Below are 26,743 nucleotides of genomic sequence, written 5' to 3'. Positions count from 1 at the left end.
ATTATATTGTTTCTTATTTTAAATAGCCAAATTTGAAATGTGGCTTATATTTCAACTCTTAATGTTAATCACAAGAGAAATAAACAAAACTAGTAGCAGTGAAACTGAATGCTCTGGGAAATAACTTTTGGGGAAATAAGAGAGAAGGCTTACTGTTCACAAAATCTTCCTCCCTCTTCCCCATATACATGTCACTTGGTAGGGTACAGTCCTTCACTTTTGACACAATATGTAGAAATTTGTTAATACCTTATTTTTACTTTGATCTTGCCACTATTGTTCTGATTTTTCTACTGGGATTCCTAAATAAACTCTAGTAGTTCTAAAAGATTAATAGCTGAAGCCACAATCTGATTATTCGAACATTTGGTAAGTGTTTACTAAGGTCAGTTGGATTCTACTGCATGTCTAGTCTTCTTCAAAGGGAAGCATGAAGTTATTTGAATGAGAGTAACTTTAATGCAGGTTTACTGTCTAGTATGGTATAATTATAACAGACAGTTCTTTCTTGTTCTCAGGGGGACCAGTGTCTGCCCAGTGAGTCACTGCTATACCAAATAGAATTACATTTTGTTTTCAGCTGGAATCACGCCTTTAAGAATCAGATCACAACACTACAAGGCCAGGCAAAGAATCGAGCAAATCCAAATCGGAGTGAAGTTCAGGCAAACCTTTCTCTGTTCCTAGAGGCAGCTAGTGGCTTCTATACTCAGGTGAGTTCTGCATTGCATAGCGGTTTTCTTACTATTAGTGGTAAATATTCTACTCTTTGTACACATCTTAATCCTCATGTAAAAAATTCTTGTAACCGTTATGTGGGCCATCCGGGATTGATCACCTATAATCTTTTTTTTTTTTTTTGGGGGGGGGTCACCTCTATTCACTTTGTTACCCAGGCTGGAGTGCAGTGGTTCCATCATGGCCCCTGCAGCCTCAACCTCTCTAACTCAAATAATTCTCTCACCTCAGCCTTTCCAGTAGCTGGGACTAAGGTATACACCGACACGCCTGACTAATTTTTATATTTTTTGTACAGACAAAGTCTTGCTATGTTGCCCATGCTAGTCTTAAACTCCAGGGTTCAAGTGATCTACGCACCTCAGCCTCCCAAAGTGCTGGGATTACATATGTGAGCCACTGTGCTCAGCCTATAATCTTAAATTAATTGAAATGTCCATAAGACCTTTAAAAAAAATAAAGCCTCTACTCTTAAAAAGGTTGATGTTTAGCTTAAAGGTTGGAAGTTTAACTGTATGAACAGAAAAGGGATAATGAGCACAAAATCTTAGTGAAACAGCAGAATTGGTTACAAGTGGTAATAGAGGAAATGTGAATTTATGGATATAGCTATAGTCATTAAAATAACAGCTATGTTGTACCAGATAGGAAATAGTCAAAATTTGTAATATCAAGTAAGTTTTCATAGTATTATATATACAATGGAATTTATCTGGATTTCGAGATGTTATTAAACTAAGAAGTGAGTAGCTCTTCCTCTGTTTGAATAATAAGGTATTATTCATTGTCCCCAGAGATTTTCTTTTTCCTTAGTCACATCCTGATAGAACATCTAAATCAAGCAAGGTAAAAGAATAAATATTTTTGACCACAGAATTTTCTTTAAGCAGAATCTGTTAGAAAATTACCATCTCATCCATTTGTAATAGCATTTATAATTAACAAAATTTTTGTATATAAATTAGTATCTTAGAATGAATGTTAAGACGTTTCAAGAATCTTACATTGAAAGAAATCTTTGGCCATTTCTCGCTATAGTACTGCCTGACCATTGCTACCTATATTTTGGCTTCATTTTTATTTTATCATCTCTTTGAATGAAGAAAAAAGAATCTCCCTTGGGCACAGCAGCTCAGGCCTGTAATCACAGCACTTTGGAAGGCCAAGGTGGGAGGATCACTTGAGCCCAGGAGTTCAAGTGGATATGGTGGTGCCTGCCTGTAGTCCCAAGTACTCTGGAGGCTGAGGCAGGAGAATCACTTGAGCCCAGGAATTTAAGGCTGCAGTGAACCATGATTGTGCCACTGTACTCCAGCCAGAGTGACAGAGTAAGACCTGTCTCAAAAAAAGAATCTCCCTGTTGGAACAATTCAAATAGCTGTCATTTCAGAGGTTATTTATGTTTTACTTAGACTAAAACATTCATCACAGTTCATTGTCAAAAGAACTCAAGTGTGGTTTCTAGTCTCAAAATTTATTTTTAAATTTATGCCAACTTTTAGCAGCAATCAAAAAGTTGATACTTTTGGAGAGGGGATACTTCTGGAGAGAGGAATTGGTCCTTAAAGCAGATGTTAAAGATTAATTCATTTTACAAGTAGCTATCAAAAGCCTGCTGTTTGTAAGGCACAATACTAGATGCTGAGGATATGGAGGGAAATTCGACAGAATCTTTACCTTCAAGGAAATACCTAGTCTAAATGAAAAGATGATACATTAATAGATATTTTTTTCTTTTCTGATTATAAAAGTAATGCATACCAATTGTAAAAAATTTGTGAGTTACACAAAGTCCCAAAAAAGTTTATTAGTCCTCCCATTCTGGATAAATTACCATTTTAATATATGCTTTTCTTTTGTTTTTATACTTTTTTACATATTTAGGACCACACTATATATCCATTTTTGTATCTGTTTTATAAGCATACTGTAAACTTTTCCTTGTTAACAATTTGATGAGCTTTTTTGTGTATAAAGCATTTTCTCTAATATTGTATTACTTCCCGAGGGCCAGTTGTTCAAATTGAAATCAGTAGAAAGTTTAAAGTGAAAATTTGAAACCGTTGACACCATTTTGTTGTTTTCCCAAAAGGTCATCATTTATAACATTTTTCACTAGTTTCTTCTGTTGTCCTTTTATTTAGAGTTGTTTGAAGTGCAAAAGTTACTAGGGTTTTTGTTTTTTTGTTTTTGTTTTTGGCAGTACTGTTTCCTTTGTCCATAGATCAGTGCATATTTAATAATGAGGGAAATGATCACATTTAAGGAAACAAATAGATAACTATAATTCACATCTTAACATTTAGAAACAACACTAATGTTCTACAGGAGTATAATAGATTATGACATAACTGTAGAATGGAAACATGAAACGATTACAGGTTGATATTTATCAAGATTTTGTAAGATGAAAAGATTGTTTTGTTATTAAATGATAATCACATAAAATTATATGTATAATTTGATTCTACATGTTAATCAAGTAGTCTTAGTTCAGTGGGATGTTAGCAAAAGTGGTAACTTTTTTTCAGTCACTGCTTTCAACTGTGCTCTGTTGGATTCCCAGATTCCCATCATTTCTTGGACAGATTCTATAACATTCTGGTTGCTTTCCATTTTTGAAGCATAGTTCAGTTTTAAAACCTTAGTCTTGTTTCTGATTCAAATCTCTTTTCCTTCCCCTTTGAATAGAAGCTAGAACTGGGAACATGACTAAAGTAGGAGGAGTAGGAAGGAGGTGGTGCAGCTGGCTCTGCTGCGGGGAGAGGAAAGGCATCCACCTTCTGCAGTACATTTTTATAATAGCCATTATACAGATTGGTTTGTCATCTTGAAAAATAATTGTTAACCTTTTTTGGTTACGTGGCATACATGTGATACATTCCCAAAGGTTTAATTAGACATTGGTAAATAAAAAAATTTCTGCAAGGAAGTAAAGAGTTATCATTTTTATTGAGGGGGTATGGTATTTGTAAACACATTTTATAAGTGGGGAATAATAAAATCATTTAAATGTCTCAAAAAATTGTATTTTTAAGGGAAAACATGGGTACTCTTTAAAATAAATTTTAAAAACTTTTTTTTTTTTTTTTGAGACAGAGTTTCGCTCTTGTTACCAAGGCTGGAGTGCAATGGTGCGATCTCGGCTCACCGCAACCTCCGCCTCCTGGGTTCAGGCAATTCTCCTGCCTCAGCCTCCGGAGTAGCTGGGATTACAGGCATGCGCCACCATGCCCAGCTAATTTTTTGTATTTTTAGTAGAGATGGGGTTTCACCATGTTGACCAGGGTGGTCTCGATCTCTTGACCTCGTGATCCACCTGCCTTGGCCTCCCAAAGTGCTGGGATTACAGGCGTGAGCCACTGCGCCCGGCCTTAAAAACATTTTTGTAATAAGCATTGATTCTTCCCAACTGCATTCCACAGGCAGTGGTTCGACAATTATGATAATTGTAGAATAAACATCAATAAACTTCTTTATTCTCACATTGTGATATCAGTTAACAACATTAATACATTAATAGGACTTTTCAGTTGCTTTTTTTGGGGGGATGGGGGGATGGAGTCTCGCTTGGTTGCCCAGGCTGGAGTGCAGTGGTACTTGCAACCTCTGCCTCCCAGGTTCAAGCAATTCTCCTGCCTCAGCCTCCTAAGTAGCTAGGATTACAGGCGTGTGCCATCACATCCAACTAATTTTTGTATTTTTAGTAGAGACAGGGTTTTCACCATGTAGGCCAGGCTGGTCTCGAACTCCTGACCTAAGGTGATTTACCCACCTCAGCCTCCCAAAGTGTTGGGATTACAGGCGTGAGCCACTGCACCCAGCCTCACTTGAATTTTTATATTCTCTTAAATTGATAATTGAAACAGATAATGGTATTACTAACAGTAATGTTCCATACATCTTTCTTGAATACATGCAGTAGTACATATTTACCATCAAATTGAGAAAGTAGACAAATTCCAGATTGTTGTATGGCCTTATGAGCTGAGTTTTGAATTTTAATTTTTTTTTTTTTTTTTTTTGAGGCGGAGTTTCGCTCTCGTTACCCAGGGTGGAGTGCAATGGTGCGATCTCAGCTCACCGCAACCTCCGCCTCCTGGGTTCAGGCAATTCTCCTGCCTGAGCCTCCTGAGTAGCTGGGATTACAGGCACATGCCACCATGCCCAGCTAATTTTTTGTATTTTTAGTAGAGACGGGGTTTCACCATGTTGACCGGGATGGTCTCGATCTCTTGACCTCGAGATCCACCCACCTCGGCCTCCCAAAGTGCTGAGATTACAGGCGTGAGCCACCGCGCCCGGCCTTGAATTTTAATTTTAAGTGTAGTTGCAGGCCAGGCATGGTGGCTTATTCCTGTAATCCCGACACATTGGGAAGCTGAGGTGGGAGGATCATTTGAGACCAGCCTGGGTAACATGGTGAGACTGCATTCTACAAAGAATTTAAAAATTAGCCAGGCACGGTGGTACACACCTGTAGTCCTAGCTACTCTAGGAAGCTGAGGCAGGAGGATGTCTTGTGCCCAGGAGGTTGAGGTTGCAGTGAGCCACGTCTGTACTACTTCACTGCAGCTTGGGCAACAGAGGGAGACCCTGTTTCAAAAGAAAAGAAAGGAAAAGGAATTGCAAGTCATTGGAGAGTAAGCAAAGGAGGAACATGATCAGATTTGCATTTTTAAAAGATAGCCCTGGATAATGGCGTCAGGTATGGAAGCTAGGTCAAGTATGGAAGCTAGCTATAGAAGTTAACGCTGTTAACTCCTATTGGCCATACTTGGATTAGATGGATTAGATTGAATTTCTGGAATCAGAGTAAGGGAGGAGTCAAAACAGATAGAGTTATCAGTGTGAGCAGCTAGTCAAATGATTGTACCATTTACTGAAATGGAGAACACTAGGGAGAAAGCAGCTTTTTCTCTGTTAAAATGGATGCCTGTTTGACATCTAAGTAGAGATGTGAAATAAGCAATTGAATAAACAAGCTTGGAGCCCAGTGGAAACATCAGGGCCAGAGTAAATTTTATGATTATAATAAAGAACACTGACTTAGTTGGATGGTAACAGATTTAGCATAGGAGGAGCCACCATTGCAATACAAGAATATGAGAGGGGGAGAGAGAGAGAGAGAGAGAGAGAGAGAGAGAGAGAGAGACAGAGAGAGAGAGAGAGAGAGAGAGAGAGAGAGAGAGAGAAGATGCCTTGGAAGCCAAGAGAAAAATACCTGAATAAGGAAGGGAATCATCAACGCTGTTGAGTGCCACTGAGAATTAAAGTAAGATTTAAAGTGATCAATTAGATTTAATGACATGGGGGTCATTGGTAAACTTAATGAATACCATATTTCTTCATTTCTAAAACTTTTTCATATTTTAATATATCTGAAATAGAGATAAGTTTGTAATAAATGACAAGTCACCATGTAACTTGCAGTTTTGTTCTCAATATTGTATAAGATAATGGTTCATCGTATAATTTATGGTGTTTTTGTATTGATGAAATGTGACTTCAGCAGAGTGTTGGGGATGGATATCTGATTGGAATGGATTGAGAAGAGACTGGTGCTTCGTTATCCACAGTAACATTTTCTGTGAAGATAGTTTTTTTAGTGGTTTTTTTTTTTTTTTTTAAAGAGATGGGCTCTCACTCTATTGTCCTGGGTGAAGTGCAGTGGTTGATCATAGCTCACTGCAGTCTCAAACTCCTTGGCTCAAATGATCCTCTCCCACCTCAGCCTCCCAAGTACTTAGGACTACAGGCATATACCAGCTCCTTTTAAAAAATATTTTGTAGAATGGGGTCTCACTATGTTACCCAGGCTGGTTTAGTTGTAACTTCTTAGCTATCATTTTGTTAACCAGTTAAAGCATAGTGCTTAAAGCAGAACCAAATTCCTGGTCAAAGTAAAGACATACCATTCTGTAGGTTGTTTTTAAGCATCAAAGAACAGAACAGTGGCCTTTATTCTAAGAAAATAGGAACAGAAAAGAAAGTATAATTACCGAGCTTCTATATTAGAATAAAAGGTAATATTCTATTATCTTCATGATCAATCTTTTGTTCTTGGCATGGAATAAAGAGCTGAGGAGACACACGGTAGTGTAAAAATCTCTTGATCAATAGGAACCCAGAAACTGTTCTACTACTGCTCTAGTGCTAACTAATCGTGACCATTTGGGCAAGTCACTGACCTCTGTGGCACTTAGCTTCCTGACTGTAAAAAGAGAGTTGACAAATGCTTGTAGATTCATTTTCCAGTTTTATAGTTCCATGGTTGTAATTTGGGAAGAAATAGAGGCATTAATTATTCAGCTACAGCCTTAGGAATATCTCCTGGTCAATACTTCTGTATAATGAAGTAACTAAGTTCTTATCAGACTGAGAAAACTACTACAAAGTAATTTTACATCAGGGTCAACCTATATGAAGGTAGGACATTGTTTTGTTCAATTTATGAAACATCTTTTTCTCTTCTTTAGTTCTATCTTATTACTGTCTCTAAAAGAACTAGAGCTCTCTTTCCCAGAATCATTAAACCAGTAGGAACTTTTTCTGTCTGGTATGACCACTTAAAGTCTTGGGTTCAGGCAGAAATTTTATTACAAGACATTCTACATGATGTTCCAGCCATATTTTTATTTATTTTTTGTGATCTTTCTTTTTTGTTTTCACTAGATGTGCGGCCTTTCCTAGTTTTCCAGTCTGTTTTTTTCATTACCTGTTAAAATTAGTTCTTTAACCCTCTCATGTTTCTTCTTGCCATTTCCAACAGTTATCTGCTTTTTTTTTCCATATATATGTGTGTGTATGTGTGTGTGTGTGTGTGTGTGTGTTTTATATGTGTAGCTGTATATGTGTGTGTGTGTGTGTGTGTATTTTTGTTGTTGTTGTTGTTCTTTCCTGCACCTTATGCTTTTTCTGTTTCTTAACCCATCCCATTCAGTGCATTAACTTATTTACCCTATTTTTAAAATTCATTTTATTTATTTTTTAAGGCATGGTCTCTCTCTGTCATCCAGGCTGGAGTGCAGTGTATATCATAGCTCACTGCAGCCTGGAACTCCTGGGCTCAAGTGACCCTTCCGTCTCACCCTTCCAAAGTTCTGGTACTATAGCAGTGCATACCACCACACCTGGGTAATTTTTTATTATATTTTATTTTTATATTCATTCATTTATTATTTTGTAGAGACAGGTTCTTGCTTTGCTGCCCTGGCTGGTCTTGAACTCCTGACCTCAAGCGATCCTTCCACCTTGGCCTCCCAAAGTCCTGGGATTACAGTCATGAGCTACCATGCCTGCATTTGTTTACCCGATTTTACGTTAGTGAATTTCTTGCCCATTACAAATGTACAAGTACAGGTAAAGATGTAGTAAGTAATTTTCATGCCTAGTGAGACAGGGTATGCAGAATTTATATTTAGTTATGGAGGTGATTTTTATCTTAAGAGAAAGGTGACATGATTTGGATCCTTTTGAGTCGAGCCCTTAGGGTGTCTTATTTTGTATTTTGAATTCTGCACATGTTAGAGTGGTGATAGAATCAAAATATTTCTAATTCTATAACCTTAGTCCAGTCATTTGAGTATTTCTGCTTTCACATCCTCATCTGAAAAAAAATTGAACTTTATACCTATGAATATGGTGTTGCTACTATTTTATCACAAGGATAAAGTAAGACAAATAACCTAGAGAAATAAGTTATATTATAAATGTAGAAGATTCTATTGGCTGTGTGTCATGTTGTCTCTCTCCTCTCCTTTCCCTTCCTCATCTTCCTCCCTCTCTTCCTCTCTCCCTTTTTCTTCTCTTTTTATACCTGACTTGCCCATTTAGCTACAGGCTCTTTAAGGAGACATTTTCTTATTCATCTTTGTATCTCTTTTGTTTACTGTGTGTCTGATACATTAGCACATATTTGGATGAATATAATAATATTCGAGTGACTATACTTGAAAGTAAGTTTTTGAATAACTATGAAGTAAATATTTCTCACAGTGTGAAGAACTGTGTGCAGCCAAGAAATAAGCCCTTGGCAAGCAAGGTGAGAGGAGCAAAGCCTTTCAAAGAAGGAAACTGAAAAGGAGTGGTTGGAGAGATACAAAGAACTAGAAGAGCTCAATAATCAGCCACAAGATCAGGTGTTTTAAGTGCAGCAAAAGAGGTCCAATAAGATGATATCTGAAAAATATCCATTGTATTTGGCTATTAGGTAACCAATTGTCTGAAAGTAGTTTCAGTAGTGTGGTAATGGATGGCTGGGTAAGAGGAGGGAGACAGATTGTGTGAAAGCCAGATCATAATGGACTAAGGAATAAGTAGGAGTTCAGAAAGCAGATATGAAAAGTGTGCACTCCTTTAATGGCATTTGGTTGAGAAGAGGAAGAGACCTTAGAAGGTTGTAATAAAGGCATCTAGGGTCAGGGGGAGTGTTTTAGCTCTGTTTTGTTTTTTGTTCTTGTTTTTTTTCTGTTGGAGACATTTGGTGTGTGGGCCATAGGAAAGAAGCATGAGAGGTTGAATGAAGATGAAAGAATGGAGAGGTGGGAGACAGACAGGAGCCAGAAAAGAATGTAGCAGTAGGCACACATAGGCAGAATAGTTCACTCTGACTAGGAAGAAGAACCTTCATACTTGAAGAACAGAGAAGAGAGGAGGTAGGAATGGGTTAACACAGTAAAGGTCTACACTACCATGAGATTGTTGTATATGCAAAGACATGTGAATTGGCATATAGCTTAAGAAAATAAATTGCAAGAAATACCTAAAGTCTGACAAATACTGTGGCTTGCATTTAAGTTAAATTTGTAACCAACATCTAATAATTTTTGTGTGTTTCTGAGGGTGGTAGTTTTCCTTACTTGCTGAATATGTCTGAAAAGCCTATCCAGTTAAATCATCTTTTTTTAAAATGCTGCTGTTCCTTTTCAATGCACATCCTAGATTGCTGTAATACTTGAGAATTCAAAAGGTATGATTTATAATGAATGATACTAGTTACCCTGTGAATGATTACCATATGATTTTCATGCAGTTTCTGTTCAGATTTCAGCACTATGTGATACTAGGTACACATCTTAGAGTTTATAAATTTTACTTTTAGAGCACTTGTGACTTACTACTAAATTTTGTTTGTTTTTCTTTTAGTTACTACAAGAACTGTGTACAGTATTTAATGTAGATTTACCATGCCGTGTGAAGTCTTCCCAATTGGGAATTATCAGCAATAAACAGACGCATACCAGCGCCATAGTGAAGCCACAGTCCAGCTCCTGCTCCTATATCTGCCAGCACTGCCTCGTCCACCTTGGAGACATTGGTGAGCCTTTGCTGTGAAGGAATTGATAATACATTCATCCTTTTCTTTGGAGTAGTCATAGAAAGAAACTCTTTTCCTTTAAGCTGAGCATACACACACACAATTTAGATTGTCATAAGAAGAAACTATAAAATGTGTTCTAAGGAACTTAAAATTTCTCAATATTTTTGGGATTGGCAGAGCATCTTGAAGAAAGTAACTTTCATATTAAGATTTAAATTTTATTAAGACTTTCTGTAGTATAGGCAAATAATAAACAGCAAAAATGTAATCAAAGCTAAATTTTTCAAAGTGGTGCCATAATATTTTCTAAATTAAATGTCTGTACTCTGGTGGGGTTTGTAAATTATTCCTTCTGAAGCGAAATTGCCTTCTTTCTTTCTTACCAGTGCACTAAAAGTTCATTTTTAATTTTGCTTCCTTTTTAAAGTTTAATTTGTATTTCTATTAAATGTATTTTATCTGGGAATATTACATAACGTTTATTATCGTTCATTCCTTTAAGGTGACCTAGAAAGGTTGTAAAACAAATTAACTATAGGATTATGTTTTGCTTGTCCTCAAATAACAAAGAATGGAGAACATTATTGCTTTTAAGTTTGAAGATTTTAGATTTCTGAATTTTACAAATCATCAGTTCTATGAGGAGGTCACATCAGAGTAAGCAGTGAATTTGGCAGGGAGATTCATTGATGGTGTGTTTAAGTTGTTTTGATTTAAATGTATTCTTTGCACACACATATTTAGTATTGTGATAGGAATGAGGCATTTTTCAAAATCAATTTATAAGATATTGAAGAAATACATAACTTTCAGATCATATTGTATAGTGTATTTTGTTTTGTTTTGTTTTTAAGTGCCATATAACTCACCCCTTCTTGTGGGCCGGCTCCAGGTCACCAGCATAGTCCATAGTGGGAGCTGGTGATGCATGACACTGGAGGACCTGAAAATGGGGTCTAGGTAAGCTTTAAAATTGGTTACATGCTGAATGTCCCAAATAAGGAAGGCTGATGGACACTTCACACATAATCCTATAGTTAATTTGTTTTAAAGTATTTTCTGCATTTAATTTTAAATTAACTTTAATGTCTTTATTATATTTATAACTTAAAACTATAGCTGTTTTGGAAATACTACCCTAGTATTTGTTTTTTGGGTTTTTTAAAAACTAACTTTCTTCTTCTTCTTAGCTCGATACAGAAACCAGACCAGCCAGGCAGAGTCCTACTATAGGCATGCAGCTCAGCTTGTCCCCTCCAATGGTGAGTGGGCCTGTCAACCTGAGATTGACCGTGACTCTTTGTTCTTTATAACAACGTGGCAGATAACTCAAGGCTCACCTTTGATGTTTTATGAAAGCAATAAATGTTGAGTTTTGGTATTGTCATGTTTTTCTATTTAACTGTACATTTCATGTAAACTGAAATGAGTTTTTGTTTTACAAGTAAAATGACTTTTATTGTCAGTAAAGCAATGCAGATACAATATCTTAATATAACTTGATATTGTTTCTACAACTCTGGCTTCCTTAGTTGCTTACAGAATAATTATTTCTTTAGATGCCACCATTTTTCCTGCAGAAAAACAATCTTTTACCTAAAAGGTAATCTTGTAATGGCCCTAAACTAGGCATTAGTAGTAGTTCTTGAGTTAAAGAAGTTACACCAGATATTTGATGATTTTAACCATTCTTAATAAGAATTAAGACATTGAAATTTTTAGATTCTAGAAAGAGTCTTAAGCAGGGATGGCAGTCTGACCACACGACTTATTTCACAGCGTCTATGGCTGCTTTCACACTACAGTGGCAAAGTTGAGTGGTTGTGATAGAGACCCTTTAGCCTACAAAGCTGAAATTATTTACTATATAGCCCTTTGTGAAGCCGCTCTCCACTGTAATTATGACTTTTTAACCTGTATATGATATTGTGTACCATTGCTGAAGTGTGCCGTTGTAGTTTATGCCAGTTTGTAATGAGGTAGTCACATTAACCTTATCAAATACTCCCCGTTGTTTATTTGAGTGTTTAAACACTGATCATTCATACTCTGATAGCAAGACTTTGTCATTCTTGGGGTTACTTCAGAATCTTAACTTTCTCCTGTAGGTCAGCCTTACAATCAGTTGGCTATCTTAGCTTCTTCCAAAGGAGACCATCTGACCACAATTTTCTACTACTGCAGAAGCATTGCTGTGAAGTTCCCTTTCCCAGCTGCCTCCACTAATCTGCAAAAAGCACTTTCTAAAGCACTGGAAAGGTAGGGTTGATTTTTATTTGTTTTCTAGAGGACTTTGTAACTTGGAGCCTTGAACTCTCATACTTTGTTTTACAGAAAATAATGACCTATGCTTCTCTTATTTCTAAACATGTAGATTTGTCATAATTTGTGTATAGTCACTGAATTTCAACCAATCAATATCTGATTCAGTCCCAGTAAAAGAGTATGCAGGCTGTTAATACTGACTCATCTTGAGTGTGTTGCAGTTGAAAAATTAGTCAAATACAGAATTCTCTTTTGTGTATCAAGTAATAACTTGTTTTAGCAAGCCAGTGCCTCCTTAAGCAGTTGTAGCCATTTTGCTGCTTAAGATTCATGGAATTTTTTTCTTTCATTTCAGCCGAGATGAGGTGAAAACCAAGTGGGGTGTTTCTGACTTCATCAAGGCCTTTATTAAATTCCACGGTCATGTGTACCTGAGTAAGAGCTTGGAAAAGTTGAGCCCTCTTCGAGAGAAATTGGAAGAACAGTTTAAGGTTAGATTTCAGATACAGAGAATTTTTGTCTTGTCTAAATCAGGAAGCATAAAATTTGGAGGAAACTGACTCCCAGTTTTTGTATTTACTTAATTGTGTGAACTATTGGTAAAAATTAAATTTGAAGCATGTGAAATCCTTGCATATATCCTCTCTTCAATTTAAACTGAGGTACAGTCTATATAGACAAATATAGCAGTGTTTTCACTTGAGTAGCTGCCATTTGACAAAAATTATCAAAATGGAAAAAATAACTCCTCAGTTTTGAAACTACTATTTTTGATGGTTTGTGCATTCTTATGTATGATTATGTTACCTACTTTATAGATATTTGCATTCTGCAAACCAGGTTCATTTTTTTTTTTTCCTTTTTTTTGTTGGCAGTCATCTTTGACTATGGTTCATTATTTCTATTGTGGTTGCGTTCATCAGGACTGTGGTACTTTGAAGGAAAGGAATGAGGATTTCATTTAACGGGGATATCTTACTAATTTGAAGAGATAAAATTAATCTTTGTTCTGTTTATATATGTGAAAATGGTATTTTAGTATGTTAAGATATTAGCAGTTCAAATGTAGTATAATGCATAAAATAAGGGGAAATCAAAATTAAGTATTAACTTTTTTTTTCAGCTTATTCAACAAATGTTTGACTATTCAGTCACTGTTTTAGGCACTGGGTTAAACAGTAAATGACAATTTCAAAGAACATTTTATATTTCTAGGTATCTATATGCTTGGGTAATTGTGTATAATTGCTTCATAGTATTTCTGTAAGTTTTCTAAAAGTCAAACATTTGAAGAGATTGTAGAACTTGGACAGTTAAGTTCTACCAGCAGTTCACTGGTAAACTATTTTTTAGCCAAAAGTAGTTAGTGTGAAATAGTTTTTACAGGTAATCATTTTTTGGTTGATACTTTCTATGTGCAAGATACTAAACTAGATAATTTTAAATAGCTATCATTTGTTTTGTTTTAAAATATACTTAGCCTCTGACATACGATTTATAGGGTTGGATGTGCGAAAAGAACAGCTGATTTTGTCATGACGTAGGCTGTTTAGCCTGGAAATAAACAAGTCTAAATAGTTTTTAAAGTAAGAATTCAGACATGTGAAGCATTATTTGAAAAGAACATATCTGTCTGTCTTTCCTGAGGTCAGAACTAAAATCCTAAATTTTAAGTTGAAATCTATAGGGGATTGACTGTGGGATGTTGTGGATTCTCCATTTTGGAGAGCTTAAGAGTCAGATTGACAGCCATCTTTCTTGGATTATTTAAGTGCAGTCCTACTAAATAGGGGATTGAACTAGATGATTTCTTGAGATTGCTTCCAGCTCTGGTTCTGTGAAATACTCTCTAAATTGGTGGTGATGGTGGTGGTGGGTGGTCCTTACCTTAATGAAATGTTCACTAAGTAAGTTATTCTAGTCTAGAAGCCTAGTAAGTTTTGCATTTGATTCAACCTCAAACGCTAACACTTTCTTCACATACATATTTCTGTATGTGAAGTTCTGGTGAATGTGGGTGGGCAGTTGCTAAAATATACTTCGAAGTATCATTCTAGCACTCTAAAGTTAAATGTAGTATGAGGCAGATCTGTTTGAAAGTTTACCCAGTGTTGAACCAGAACATTGCTGGAGTGAAATTTTAACATAGTGGAGTAAGTTTTCTAAAGTATTTCTAAAGCATATATAGATAATTAGTATCATTAACATGTATACTTCAGTGTTTCTAACAACCTTTAGCTACTAAGCAGAAATGTTTACCAAATTGAGGTCCACTGAGGGATTTAAGGCCTGGGATCTAGGAATTGAGATGTAATACATTTTCTATAAGTTAAAGGTGGGCTGTTTGTTAATGGTATTTAGTTCAATATATTTCTCAATGTCAGTTGAAAGTTTGAGTAGCAAAAATCTTATCAGTTCTAATCTGATTTTGTTCCTTGGAAGATCCTCTCCAATACAATCTAAATTTTAGGAAATTACAACTGAGTAACTTCAAACTTACTTGTAACCCTCTATTATTATAAACTTATTTCTAACCCTTGTTCATTCACTAAGTGTTTATTGAGGTCCTGCTATGTACCATGCACTTTTCTAGGCTTTTAGAGATATAGGGGAAAACATGACAAAGTCTGTATCTTCATGAATTTGCATTATCATTTGTTAGTACTAGAGTGTGTTCATATTCATTAATACTTGTGTGCATACACTAGAAAATTATTCAATTGGCTATGAACCTCTTCAGTAGTATATTACCTTCTAAAATTAATGCCATTGGATTTATAGATACAGGGAATACATTACCATATTATGCTTGTAAGAACCAGTGCTTTTTGAGAAATACAACTAAATATTCTAATTTTATACCAGTATTAAGTACGTGTATGAATGCCAGCTTGTTTAGAAGGTTAGTTGTAGAGATTGAAGGAGAAATTTTGTGGGAAAATTCTGGGGAAGAGACAGGATTTCAGGAAATGCTGAGGAAAGATTAAGGCTTGATGTCTTTGGAAAAGGGCTGACCATTCTAGATATATACATACGATGAAATGGCAGATTGCAAGAAGACTGACAGCTGTGATAGAGTTCAAGTAGAATGAAATTATATTCTCTAATGATAATATAAAAGAGTTTCCTCTTAGAATCATACAACTTACTGTGGCTATTTCAGGTTCTTTATGTAAATAAAAACAAAAATCTCAGAGCAGTCTTGGCAGAGGCAGCTGTAAGTTTCTGACATGGTAGAATCTACTGTCACTGCTGGTGGAACTGTAAGGATTCTCTCTTTTCCACCATAATGCTAGTGATAATGAATCCCTGCTCTCTGCAAAAATTTTCCCTGGGGATAGAGGAAGACTGGTTATGGCTAAAGTGTAGGATGAAACTAGGAACTTCCGTTAGAAAAGTATTTTTACCTGAAGGTAATCTAAAACAATTGCAGATATTAAAGTAGAAGGATAATTCAGGTGAGGCACCAACTGTGAGGGTATCTGGGTGATTGTGTATAGTGCTTGTTAACAGATCACTGTGAACACATAGTTATTAGAGGGCAAATGAAATTTGATGATCATGCATGTACTTCTCTAAGAGGAGAAAACACCAGTTGTAGAAGTGCCTGTAATACATCTTAATGTTGCTTTAATATGTCATTTGCTCTGTGTTCCAGAATATGTACTTGCTATGCCTTGTTTATAAAATAAGTTTTAATGTATCAAGCCTTTGAAAGAGTCAATTTTATGACAAATCTAGGAAGTCATGCTTTAGGTACTCGGAGTTCAAAAAAGTATTTTTTGGATCTTTCTGTTGCTTTCTAGTGATTGGTCCCAATTTAATTTTTTAATATGTGTGTGTCTTGTATAAAACAATTTCTAAAGGATGAAGATGTATAAATTTATGGATGAATACTCATAAAGACTTTTCTCAGGTCCTATTTAAAAATGTGTAGTTTCCTAGGGGAAAAAAGTTTGACAAAAGCTAAAACAACCCTGTGCTGTCTAGATTAATTCCTTTCAAGACAGAAAGTCAGTTTGGAAATAATTAGACCCAATCAAAATACTGGGATTGAGGGCAGAACCATTTACTCATCTGTAATTCTGTTACACATGGTGGTTCTAAATACAGGCTGCCAATTTAATTCTTGTGTCAAAGATGATTCCTGTTCTTGATAATATATGCAGTACTTCTGTCTTCTTTTACAGAGGCTGCTATTCCAAAAAGCTTTCAACTCTCAGCAGTTAGTTCATGTCACTGTCATTAACCTGTTTCAACTTCATCACCTTCGTGACTTTAGCAATGAAACGGAGCAGCATAGTTACAGCCAAGACGAACAGCTATGTTGGACACAGTTGCTGGCCCTCTTTAGTGAGTATTAAATTCTTAACATGTGCCATCTTTTTTGAAAAGCATCATCTTAGGCATTTCATCATTGTAGCAAAGCACAGTGATATAAAATGCACAGCATATTTCTTACACTGAATCAGGAGCTCAGAATAACTTTTAGCCCCAAGTTCTGTCCTTTTATCTGCTGATACCTTCTCATCAAGTGTATCTATAGTGTTTTTAATACGGGAAAGAAAGTGTCTTTTTAGGAAGAAACTATAACATACTTAAGTGTTAAACAGAATATAGTAGAAGGCACATAATATTTTAATTTGAACTGGCACAGTTTCAGATTTCTTACGCTTTTTGAATACATTTTTTTCTTCAAGTGTCTTTTCTTGGCATCCTGTGCAAGTGTCCTCTCCAGAATGAGTCTCAGGAGGAGTCCTACAATGCCTACCCTCTTCCAGCAGTCAAGGTCTCCATGGACTGGCTAAGACTCAGACCCAGGGTCTTCCAGGAGGCAGTGGTGGATGAAAGGCAGTAGTAAGTGTTTTTAGAGTTTCATGTTAACTTGTGTGCTTTGTTTGATATTCACAAATATGTAAAAACTGCCTTCTAAAATACAACGTTTGAACAATGGAAGACTGTATTTTCTGCCGACTCTCTGGAATTTGAACTGAAGACCTCTTTGTATGCTTTTTATTTGTTTATTTGAATTCTTCATGTGAGGCTTAGTCTTAAGGATTTGTGACTCCCTGTACACTCCCTTGTTCTCAGTTGCTGTCCTAGGGAGAAGGCATTTTTCACATTTTAAAGTGAACTTGAAATAAAACTGGTTTGTTTCTTATCTATTACAGTATTCCCCAATTTTCTGTTTAAGAGTTGAAGAGATTTTTATTTCTTTCATTTTTTTATACCAAACTGTTTGATGTTGTCTTACAATAACACTCAATTTGAATAATATTTGTTTATTTGAAGCATAAAGATTGAAAGTTATTTTGATTCTCACCGTTTTCTTTGTCATTGCTACTTACGGTAATTCTGGCAGTTCTTAGGAACTGTTGATTTTACAATGATAAATGAAAACTTTTGGTGTACCTTTGATTATAGAAATAAATTCTTCCATGATGGCTTAGCACCAAGTAGGAAGTTCCTTCCCTGCGTATTTTCATGGTATATTTAAGGAGGGTCTCTTTGAAAGTCTTGCTTTGTGGCCCAGCATATATATTGGCCTAGGTCACAACTTAGAAAATGCCTTTTTTAAGCCACATTTAAGACCCTCTGGGGCCGGGTACTGTGGCTCAACAGCTGTAATCCCCGTACTTTGGGAGACTGAGGCAGATGGATCACTTGAGGTCGGGAGTTTGAGACCAGCCTGGCCAACATAGTGAAACCGCATCTCTACTAAAAATACAAATTAGCTGGGCATGGTGGTGCATGCTGTAATCCCAGCTACTTGGGAGGCTGAGGTAGGAAAACCGTTTGAACCCAGGAAGCGGAGGTTGTAGTGAGCTAAGATAGTGCTACTGCGCTCCAGCCTAGGCTACAGAGTGAGACTGTCTTTAAAAAAAAAAAAAAAAAAAAAGGCAAAAAAACCTTATAGTCTGTCTGCTTCATAATTGTCTTTTCTCATGTAACTATAAGCTCTTTCCATGATATTTTGTCATTATCATGAATAGAGTTTAGGAACATAGCACAGCATATACTATGTACATCTCCTTTTAATGTTAGCATAGATTTTAGTAGTACAGATTTTCAGACATTGCTTCCTTACACAAAATTTTCACTTCTTAACTCAGGCTGTACAGTTTTTCTACTCCTGTGTACTCTAGAACTCAAACATGTTTAGTTCAATATTTTATCAATAATGTTGTGAAAGAAGAACTGCGTGTTTTACCATTTGCTTACAGAGTATTTATATTTATAGGTAGGGATTGTTATTTTTATTGTGTTTTCCTTTTCCTTATTGTTGTTCTTGTACAGTTATCCTTTTGACCCATTCTGTATATTCCCATTTCTTCTCATAGCAAAAGACATTCAGCCAGAAGGAATAGCTTTATTGGCAAACATTTTTTTTCCTTCATTTTTTTCTGTCATTTACTCTTTCCTCTTCCTCCTATCAGATTTACCAAGATGTTTAGGATTATGCCCTTGCAGGTATTTCATTCTGTCTTAAATTATGTTAGTACTCATTTTAAAGACTAGCATGGGATATCTCTTCAAAACTGAAGATTTTCCTTATGTGTCTAATACATAAAGTAATGTTCATTTATATCTTTTAAGTAATGGAAAAACAATATTTCTTTTGTGAACTCAGAATTTCATATATATTCAAATATTCTTCAGTTTCTTATATCTGGGCCTTCTCAGTTTCTAGAATTTACTTTCCCTTGTACTTTTTTTTTGAGAACATACTCTCTTAAGCTAATGAATACATGGAAGAGTGATTTTCCTTCTTAGAAAACAGTTACAGGGTAAAGCAGTATATCAATAGTTCATCCACTCATTTGCCTTTTCTGCAGTGTTTTCTCGAGAGCTTATGTGTGTTGCATGAAGACATTGTACCAGTATAATATTCTTTTTTAGGTTACTAACCTTTTTTTCCAGCTATGTCTTACTACATCCTCAATGGTTTGTAGCAGACATTGATTCTTCAATATTTGTTTATTTTGATGTGGGTATATGTCGATATTTTTAAAGTAGCATATTCCCATATTTCAAAGTGTGCAACTGTCCCAAATAGTTGTTAACTTAGGTTTTCCGTGGTGTGATTATTTATATCCAGTTTCTGTACCATGGGCACCTCACCTTATGCTTTTTTTTTTTTTTTAATAAAAATTGGTTGATCTGTATTAAAGGTAAGCTTCATACTATCTTAAGGAGAACGTGATTAGATAGATGAGTCTGCTGTTGGAAAATCAAAGTAATTGTTTCCAGGCCAAAACCAAGTTATTTTAAGCCATCAACATGGCTACTTCGACCCATCACATCTGTTCCCAACCTAGCAAATAAACAGTCAAACTAATTGCATTTGTCTCACCTAAAAATAATCTTGCCTGGCCATATATAGTACATGAGATTTATAAATTGCTCTTATGTTTGAAAGATAACAGATTTTGATATAAATGTTTATATGTAAAGTGATATTTATAAATCTAAATCCATAATGGATACTTCAACATACCTCACTCCAAAACCATGGACACAGGTAACAAATACATATATAGAACTTACTTCTGAATAGTGGAAAGGATATCTTCTAATATTTCTGTGTAAGCTTTCACAAAAATTGACTGTGTATTAGGAAACAGAGAGGCTGTTGTAACAAGGTGGACTTTTTTGTACCATTAAGAAAAGAGGTGTTATCACTTTGAACGGGGAATGTGATTTGTGTGGTATAACCATACCCTGTCACAGATTAAGAACTAACAGTAGATTCCACAACTCATAATGTATGTGAAAGGTTTATAAAAACATAGTATGTTGTTTATTTGCTTAGGATTTTCTCAGCCTATTTCAGTTTTCCATGTTCAGAAATGACAAATTATTTTCACTGTTTGTTGAATTAGGAGCGTGGGACATGATCTACATGGAAATTTTTCCCTTTTGTTGTATCTTTATCATTTGTAGTATATCTTTGAAAATAGATTTTTAAAAATTATACTGCCTTTGAAATGCTGAAATAAGAGGAAAATACATAAAGTCCAGGACCTATAGATAACATTTTCATGGCTTATATGGTTTCTCTTATATAAAAATAAAATCTGAATTATTTCTTTAATTTACAGCATTTGGCCCTGGCTGATTTCTCTTCTGAATAGCTTCCATCCCCATGAAGAGGACCTCTCAAGTACTAATGGTAAGGGCTACCCTAACCTTGTGTTGTTGATGCAGTTCTCCATCATTAGTGGTGTGCTTAAGGCCAGAGAAAAGGTTTTTGTGATGAATGTTTGACTTTAAATTCAGTATCTCAGAAGTGACTGTGAGCTCTACATTAAGTGGGTGGAGGTAGATAATGTGCTCCCAATTCTTCTGGCAGCGTGTTCTCATTTAGCATCATTCAAATAGGAGTTCAGAAGACTGTGTAATACCTTCAGATTCTTTCTGTCTTTTCTTCTTCCTCATTCTTACTATTAAAAGAAAATTATTGTTAACATTGCTCTGTCAAAGTAATACTCAGAAAATTTGGTAGAAACAAAAAGAACACACATCTCCTTTACAGAGATACCTTTTACTATTCATGATAGTATATCTTCTTTGGACCTTTTTCTTACGTGTACACACACATAGGAAATGATTCATCTCAAATATAATTTTGTGCCTGATTTTGAAATTTAGTATTAAATTGTTAACATTTTCTTTTGCCATTAAGCATTTTTAAAACATGACTTTTACTGGTTTCATAATATTCCAATCCTATGGAAGTGCTATAATCTATTTATGCACTCTGTTGCTTTAAAATTTTCCCCATTTTAGTTAATGCTGCACTGAACAACCTCTGGCTTGGCTGCTTTCTGATTTTTTTTTTTTTTTCTGTTAAATTAGTGCTCCTTGGGCATTAATTTGCACATAAATCACCCAAATCTTTTAAAAATACAGTTTATGAGTCAGGAGGTTTGAATTAGTGCCCAAGATTCTGTATTTCTTACAAGTTCTCAGATGATGTCAATGTTATTCAGTACTTTGAGTAAAAAGAGACAGGTAATCTAAACCTTGGGATTACTAGATCCAAGGCTATGAATTTTTAAGACTGCCAATTTTTTAAAAAGCCATCCTCCTCAGCATTATTAGGGGAATGTCTGTGTCTCAAAAATAACATGCAGAGTTTTGACAGGTGAGTTATTTTCATCAGGATTACTATAAAGAAGAGTAGAGAACAAACTATAAGCATTATATTACTTTCTGTATATTAATTTTTTAAAAAATTTAGTGAGCAGTATTCTACCAAACAACATTTTAATTAAAATGTTTGCAAATTTTGATTTTGACCCTTTAGCAACACCACTTCCGGAGGAGTTTGAATTACAAGGATTCTTGGCATTGAGACCTTCTTTCAGGTAGGTGATAGTTGAATTGCTTTTACTTCATTGCCAGTGATTGCAGTTGTTTTTAAAAATAACAGAGAATTGGGCTTGGATATAGAGGAATCTTTGATCTGTCCCAGCTGTGTGTTATTTTTGTAAAAGCAACTAATAGTGAAAGTTTGTTGTGAATTAGATTTGTATCTGTCATGTCTTCAGTTCCTGTGTAATAAAGATTAAAGTCTAACCTTTCCATCTTTCCCCTTGATCCTATCCGTTCTCACCTCCCTAAGAACCTTGCTCCATCCGTTTTCCTCTCTGCATTTTATTTCCAGTGTCTTTTCTTTCTTTCCTTTCTTTTTTTTTAAACAACTAATTCCCTTTAGCCTAGTAACATTCAAATGTGCCCCATTCTTTTAAAACAGTAAAATGAATTTACATCCTCATATTTTCCTACGTTGCCTTATCTTTTCATCATCAAACTTAAAAAGTAGTGTGGGCCAGCCTGACTGATTCCACTTCAACTCCCAGCTTAAACTGTCAGTGCCCTTCTAGATACGAAAAACCAGTGACTTCTTCGTAATTTTCATTCTGTTGAATCTTCTTCAGCATTGAGTCTGTTGATCCCCTTTCTTCATGAAACCTTTTTCCTTAGCTCTGTGATACTATTTTTTCCACGCTTAGCCCTCAGTCTTTTTCACTATTACTTTTAAACTACGTGCCTCTGAATGTTGTTTTCCAGGATTCTTTTCTTCCCCTTTCCTTCCCACTTTCTCCATTCTCCCCGTTGATGAAATCCATCCCTATGTTTGTGGGACGATAGGTCCCAAATTTTCAGCTCTGGCTTCTCTTGAAGTTTGGACCCATATTCTAACAATCTAATCTCCCTTACGCATTTTAAACTTTAACATAACCAAAAGTTGAGCTTATGTTTTCCTGTTTGGTCAGCCAAAAAGCAGTCTTCTTTTGTCTATTTTCTATCTGTGCCTGTGGCATTACCATCCATATGACCAAGCTGGAAATCTAAAAAACTCGTGTTTCCATTAGTCTTTCTCACCATTATAATTCTGTATCTGAAATGCTTCTTAGGTTCAACTCCTTCCACTTATTTCCTCATACATAGTTCAGGCTTTTATCACCGGTTTGCCTGAAGTATAAAAACCTCCCTACGTATAGTTCCTCTCCTCCTATAGTCTGTTTCTACACTGCCTCTAGAGTTACAGTTTTTAAGTATGGAAACAGTGATATCCCATGACTACTATTTTGATTTGCCATTCCTGGTTGCTCTACTGTCTCTTTTAGCTTGACACTCAAGTTTCAGAACTATCTAGCTTTTAGTTGTTCAGCCTCATTTTCTGCAACTTCCCCCAATATTTACAAACCCTATACACTATGTGCTATCCTTGAATAGCTCCCTATTTTTATTTCTCCATACCTTTGTTCGTGTTGTCCTAGAACATTTTCTTCTTCTCTACTGCCACTCCATCACCAGCCTGGTAAGCACTTACCGTAACATACCTCGTCAAGGTTTAGCTCAGGTGTCACACTGTGAAACCTTTCAGAGTTTCTAAGAAGGAACTCATCCTCCTTTTACTATATTCACTTATTCCTTGCATAGTTTTTATTATGCTGCTCATCAGGTTGAATCATTATTATTTATTCCCGAAGGTAGGGACTCTTATTTGTGTCCTTAGCATCTATCCTTCTGCCTGGCAATTCTTAAATGTTCTTTTTAAAAAAAGTTTAATAAGAAGAAATCTGAAAAATCGTTATTTTTTCAGTTTGGCTTACCCTTCTGATATCAATGAGTTGCTCTGTATGCTTTATGATTACACATTTTTCTGATTTAGAATGGACCACCCGTAAAGTGGATAGATTAATATTATTTATTAGAATAGGCACCTCAGAGACTCTTAGCATTCCCATGGCCATTTCAAGCAAATTAATTAGCATGCAAGATAAGTGTTTATAAAACTTTATTCTTAAAATGATAAAAGAATATTTCCTAATAAAAAGTTGTGGTTTATTTGATTTCCCCAGCTAAAAAGTGAAATGTAAGTAAAAATACTACATTAATATAATGAATTTGTATATTTTCTTTTTTGTTTCATAGTTTGTAAAAATATTTGGGAATATAAATTCTAATAAATGCAGTTGATTACATCAAGTAGCTGACCTATATGGAAAATAATCTGAAGCCATTACAGTTAATCAGGTGAACTCAGTTGCCTAGAAAATATCTTTAGCAATTTAATATTCTCATAATTTGCTTGTGTCAATTTTAGGAACTTGGATTTTTCCAAAGGTCACCAGGGTATTACAGGAGACAAAGAAGGTCAGCAACGACGAATACGACAGCAGCGCTTGATCTCTATAGGCAAATGGATCGCTGATAATCAGCCAAGGTATGTCCATGAAGCTTCTGGCTACCTTTTTAGATAAACACACACACACACATACACCCTCACATGTTATGTATTTTAAGCTTTGGTATAAATATTGTCAATCATGAACTCTTAAGTCAACGTGTTGGTAGCACAACATCTAATTATCACCCAGTGTTAATAAATGTGCTCTCTATTTAGAATCTCCATTTTCCCCATTTGTGTATTGTAGAGGATTTGGTTGTCTTTCTTGTTTATCATGAGTTTCTGCTCTAATTTGTAAATATCTCTGTAAATCTGGCCGAATTATACTTTCACAGTCATGGTAATTTGTATTGGCCTGGGCATGGTGGTCAGTTTCAGGCAGGACAGACCAAGATGGTGCTGGTAGCTAATTAAGCACAAACCAGATGTAGTAGGGTAGGGGAAAGAATGCAGGTTTTGGAATTTGATTGGTTTGAGTGTCATTTCTAGTTCTGCAGCTTCCCAAATGGGTGTCCTTGGAATCTCCCTGGTAGCTTATAATCTTTCCAAAGTCAGTAACTACTTACTCATTTTTGTATTCAAGTTCCTGTCACACAGTAGGTACTTAAATGCTTGCATATTTGAATGAACTTATCACCTCCAAGCTTCAATTTTCACATCTATAAAATACGAATTATATATAGCTACCTTATAGGAAGTATCAAGGGCCCTAGTGTCTTGCACTTGAAGCATCACAGAAAATGTAATTACTAGCAAACATTGAAAGCAGTGGGGGGATATGTTGTGATGATGTTAAATGTGATCATGGGAACCTCAGTGTCTACTTTTTGGGTTTGCTGAGTCTGTATCGTTATATCCTGCTGTTTCTGTGGTTCTTGGTGCTAGGAATATGTTGACTTCGATCCATACACAAGTCAGTTGTTATTATTTTTTAAGTTAACATTTTTCATATATGGGTTTATTTTTGCTTTTTTAGGCTGATTCAGTGTGAAAATGAGGTAGGGAAATTGTTGTTTATCACAGAAATTCCAGAATTAATACTAGAAGACCCCAGTGAAGCCAAAGAGAACCTCATTCTGCAAGAAACATCTGTGATAGAGTCGCTGGCTGCAGATGGGAGCCCAGGGCTGAAATCAGTGCTATCTACAAGCCGAAATTTAAGCAACAACTGTGACACAGGAGAGAAGCCAATGGTTACCTTCAAAGAGAACATTAAGCCACGAGAAGTGAACAGAGACCAGGGAAGAAGTTTTCCTCCCAAAGAGGTGAGAAGGGACTATAGCAAAGGAATAACTGTAACTAAGAATGATGGAAAGAAGGACAACAACAAGAGGAAAACTGAAACCAAGAAATGCACCTTAGAAAAGTTACAGGAAACAGGAAAGCAGAATGTGGCAGTGCAGGTAAGCTGTATTTGAACTATAAAGCAGGTAGAGGAAGGCTCACACAAAAGGCAAGATTTTTCATTTTGTTCTAAAGGCATGAGAATTGGCTGTCCTGGAAGTTTAAATGCATAGTAAGGTTATATAAAAAGCTGTGATAGATGGTTACTTTAGCAATTCTTGGGAATTGGGAGTGAAAAAATATCTCAACCTGGTTTGACGCCTTTGTCAATTCTCTCCAATTTAAGAGTTTGAAAGGGTCAGTTGCAAAGCCATCAATTACACCCAGGATTATATTTTCTTTGGAAGATATAATTACCATTTGTTAATGCTATAGTGGAGATTTGGGGTCTTCTTTAGATCCAGTAGAACCAAGAGTATATTAAGGTGTATGCAGGTTTTTTTTTTTTTTAGGTTCACTATTTTATATGTATAAATATGTGTGTGTGTGTGTGTGTGTGTGTGTACATAAAAATATTGATATATATTTTTTTCCTTGGAAACATATGAGGCTTTTTTTCTTGACATTTATACTTGTCCCAGCTAGTGGTATTAATATCACTTTGATCTTATCCTGGATCCTAGGAATTTATAAAGAAAGAACCTAGGTTTCTTGCTGGGAAAAGATAAGCACTGCTCAGTTATTTGTGACTTTATTTTTATTTATTTATTTTTTTTCCTTTTTGAGACGGAGTTTCGCTCTTGTTGCCCAGGCTGGAGTGCAATGGCGCGATCTCGGCTCACCACAACCTCCGCCTCCTGGGTTCAGGCAATTCTCCCGCCTCAGCCTCCTGAGGAGCTGGGATTATAATAAAAATAAAGTCACGGCCGGGCGCGGTGGCTCAAGCCTGTAATCCCAGCACTCTGGGAGGCCGAGGCGGGTGGATCACGAGGTCGAGTGATCGAGACCATCCTGGTCAACATGGTGAAACCCCGTCTCTACTAAAAATACAAAAAATTAGCTGGGCATGGTGGTGCGTGCCTGTAATCCCAGCTACTCAGGAGGCTGAGGCAGGAGAATTGCCTGAACCCAGGAGGCGGAGGTTGCGGTGAGCCGAGATCGCGCCATTGCACTCCAGCCTGGGCAACAAGACCGAAACTCCGTCTCAAAAAGGAAAAAAAAAGAAAAAATATTTTTCCAAATAGATAAGATGATGTCATATAAACAGAAAAAGACCTTTATTCTGTGATGGTTTTATTAATACTATTAATGTTTGACTAAATACTTAAGTGGCCATGTGATTTGTTAACACAGTAAATGAATGTGTTTGCATGAGAAACTTTACATTGTTGAAGGCTGCTTACAAATAAATAGTACCTTTGATGTGTTTC

At 35.8% G+C, this 26,743-nt stretch overlaps 1 protein-coding gene across 16 annotated transcripts in view; it reads left to right on the top strand.

The window, feature by feature from the left end:
* Positions 1–26,743, top strand: part of SMG7 (SMG7 nonsense mediated mRNA decay factor) — an 81,438-nt gene that overhangs the window by 43,247 nt on the left and 11,448 nt on the right. For 8 of the 16 annotated variants that reach the window (XM_010336043.3, XM_039480638.2, XM_010336045.3 and 5 more), the window contains 11 exons: positions 581–713; positions 9,886–10,057; positions 11,251–11,322; positions 12,169–12,319; positions 12,681–12,816; positions 16,516–16,678; positions 17,026–17,182; positions 20,428–20,498; positions 21,636–21,696; positions 23,946–24,065; positions 25,006–25,432. In XM_010336043.3, coding sequence (XP_010334345.1) covers positions 581–713; positions 9,886–10,057; positions 11,251–11,322; positions 12,169–12,319; positions 12,681–12,816; positions 16,516–16,678; positions 17,026–17,182; positions 20,428–20,498; positions 21,636–21,696; positions 23,946–24,065; positions 25,006–25,432 — 1,663 coding nt within the window. The remainder of the gene's footprint in view (positions 1–580; positions 714–9,885; positions 10,058–11,250; positions 11,323–12,168; positions 12,320–12,680; positions 12,817–16,515; positions 16,679–17,025; positions 17,183–20,427; positions 20,499–21,635; positions 21,697–23,945; positions 24,066–25,005; positions 25,433–26,743) is intronic. The other 8 variants (XM_010336046.3, XM_039480639.2, XM_074389946.1 and 5 more) reach the window with 1 other exon arrangement.

The sequence above is a fragment of the Saimiri boliviensis genome, chromosome 19, assembly GCF_048565385.1.
Source record: "Saimiri boliviensis isolate mSaiBol1 chromosome 19, mSaiBol1.pri, whole genome shotgun sequence".
Classification (NCBI taxonomy): Eukaryota; Metazoa; Chordata; class Mammalia; order Primates; family Cebidae; genus Saimiri; species Saimiri boliviensis.
The sequence above is the reverse complement of the archived record's forward strand: the minus strand, read 5'-3'. Positions and strand labels throughout refer to the sequence as shown.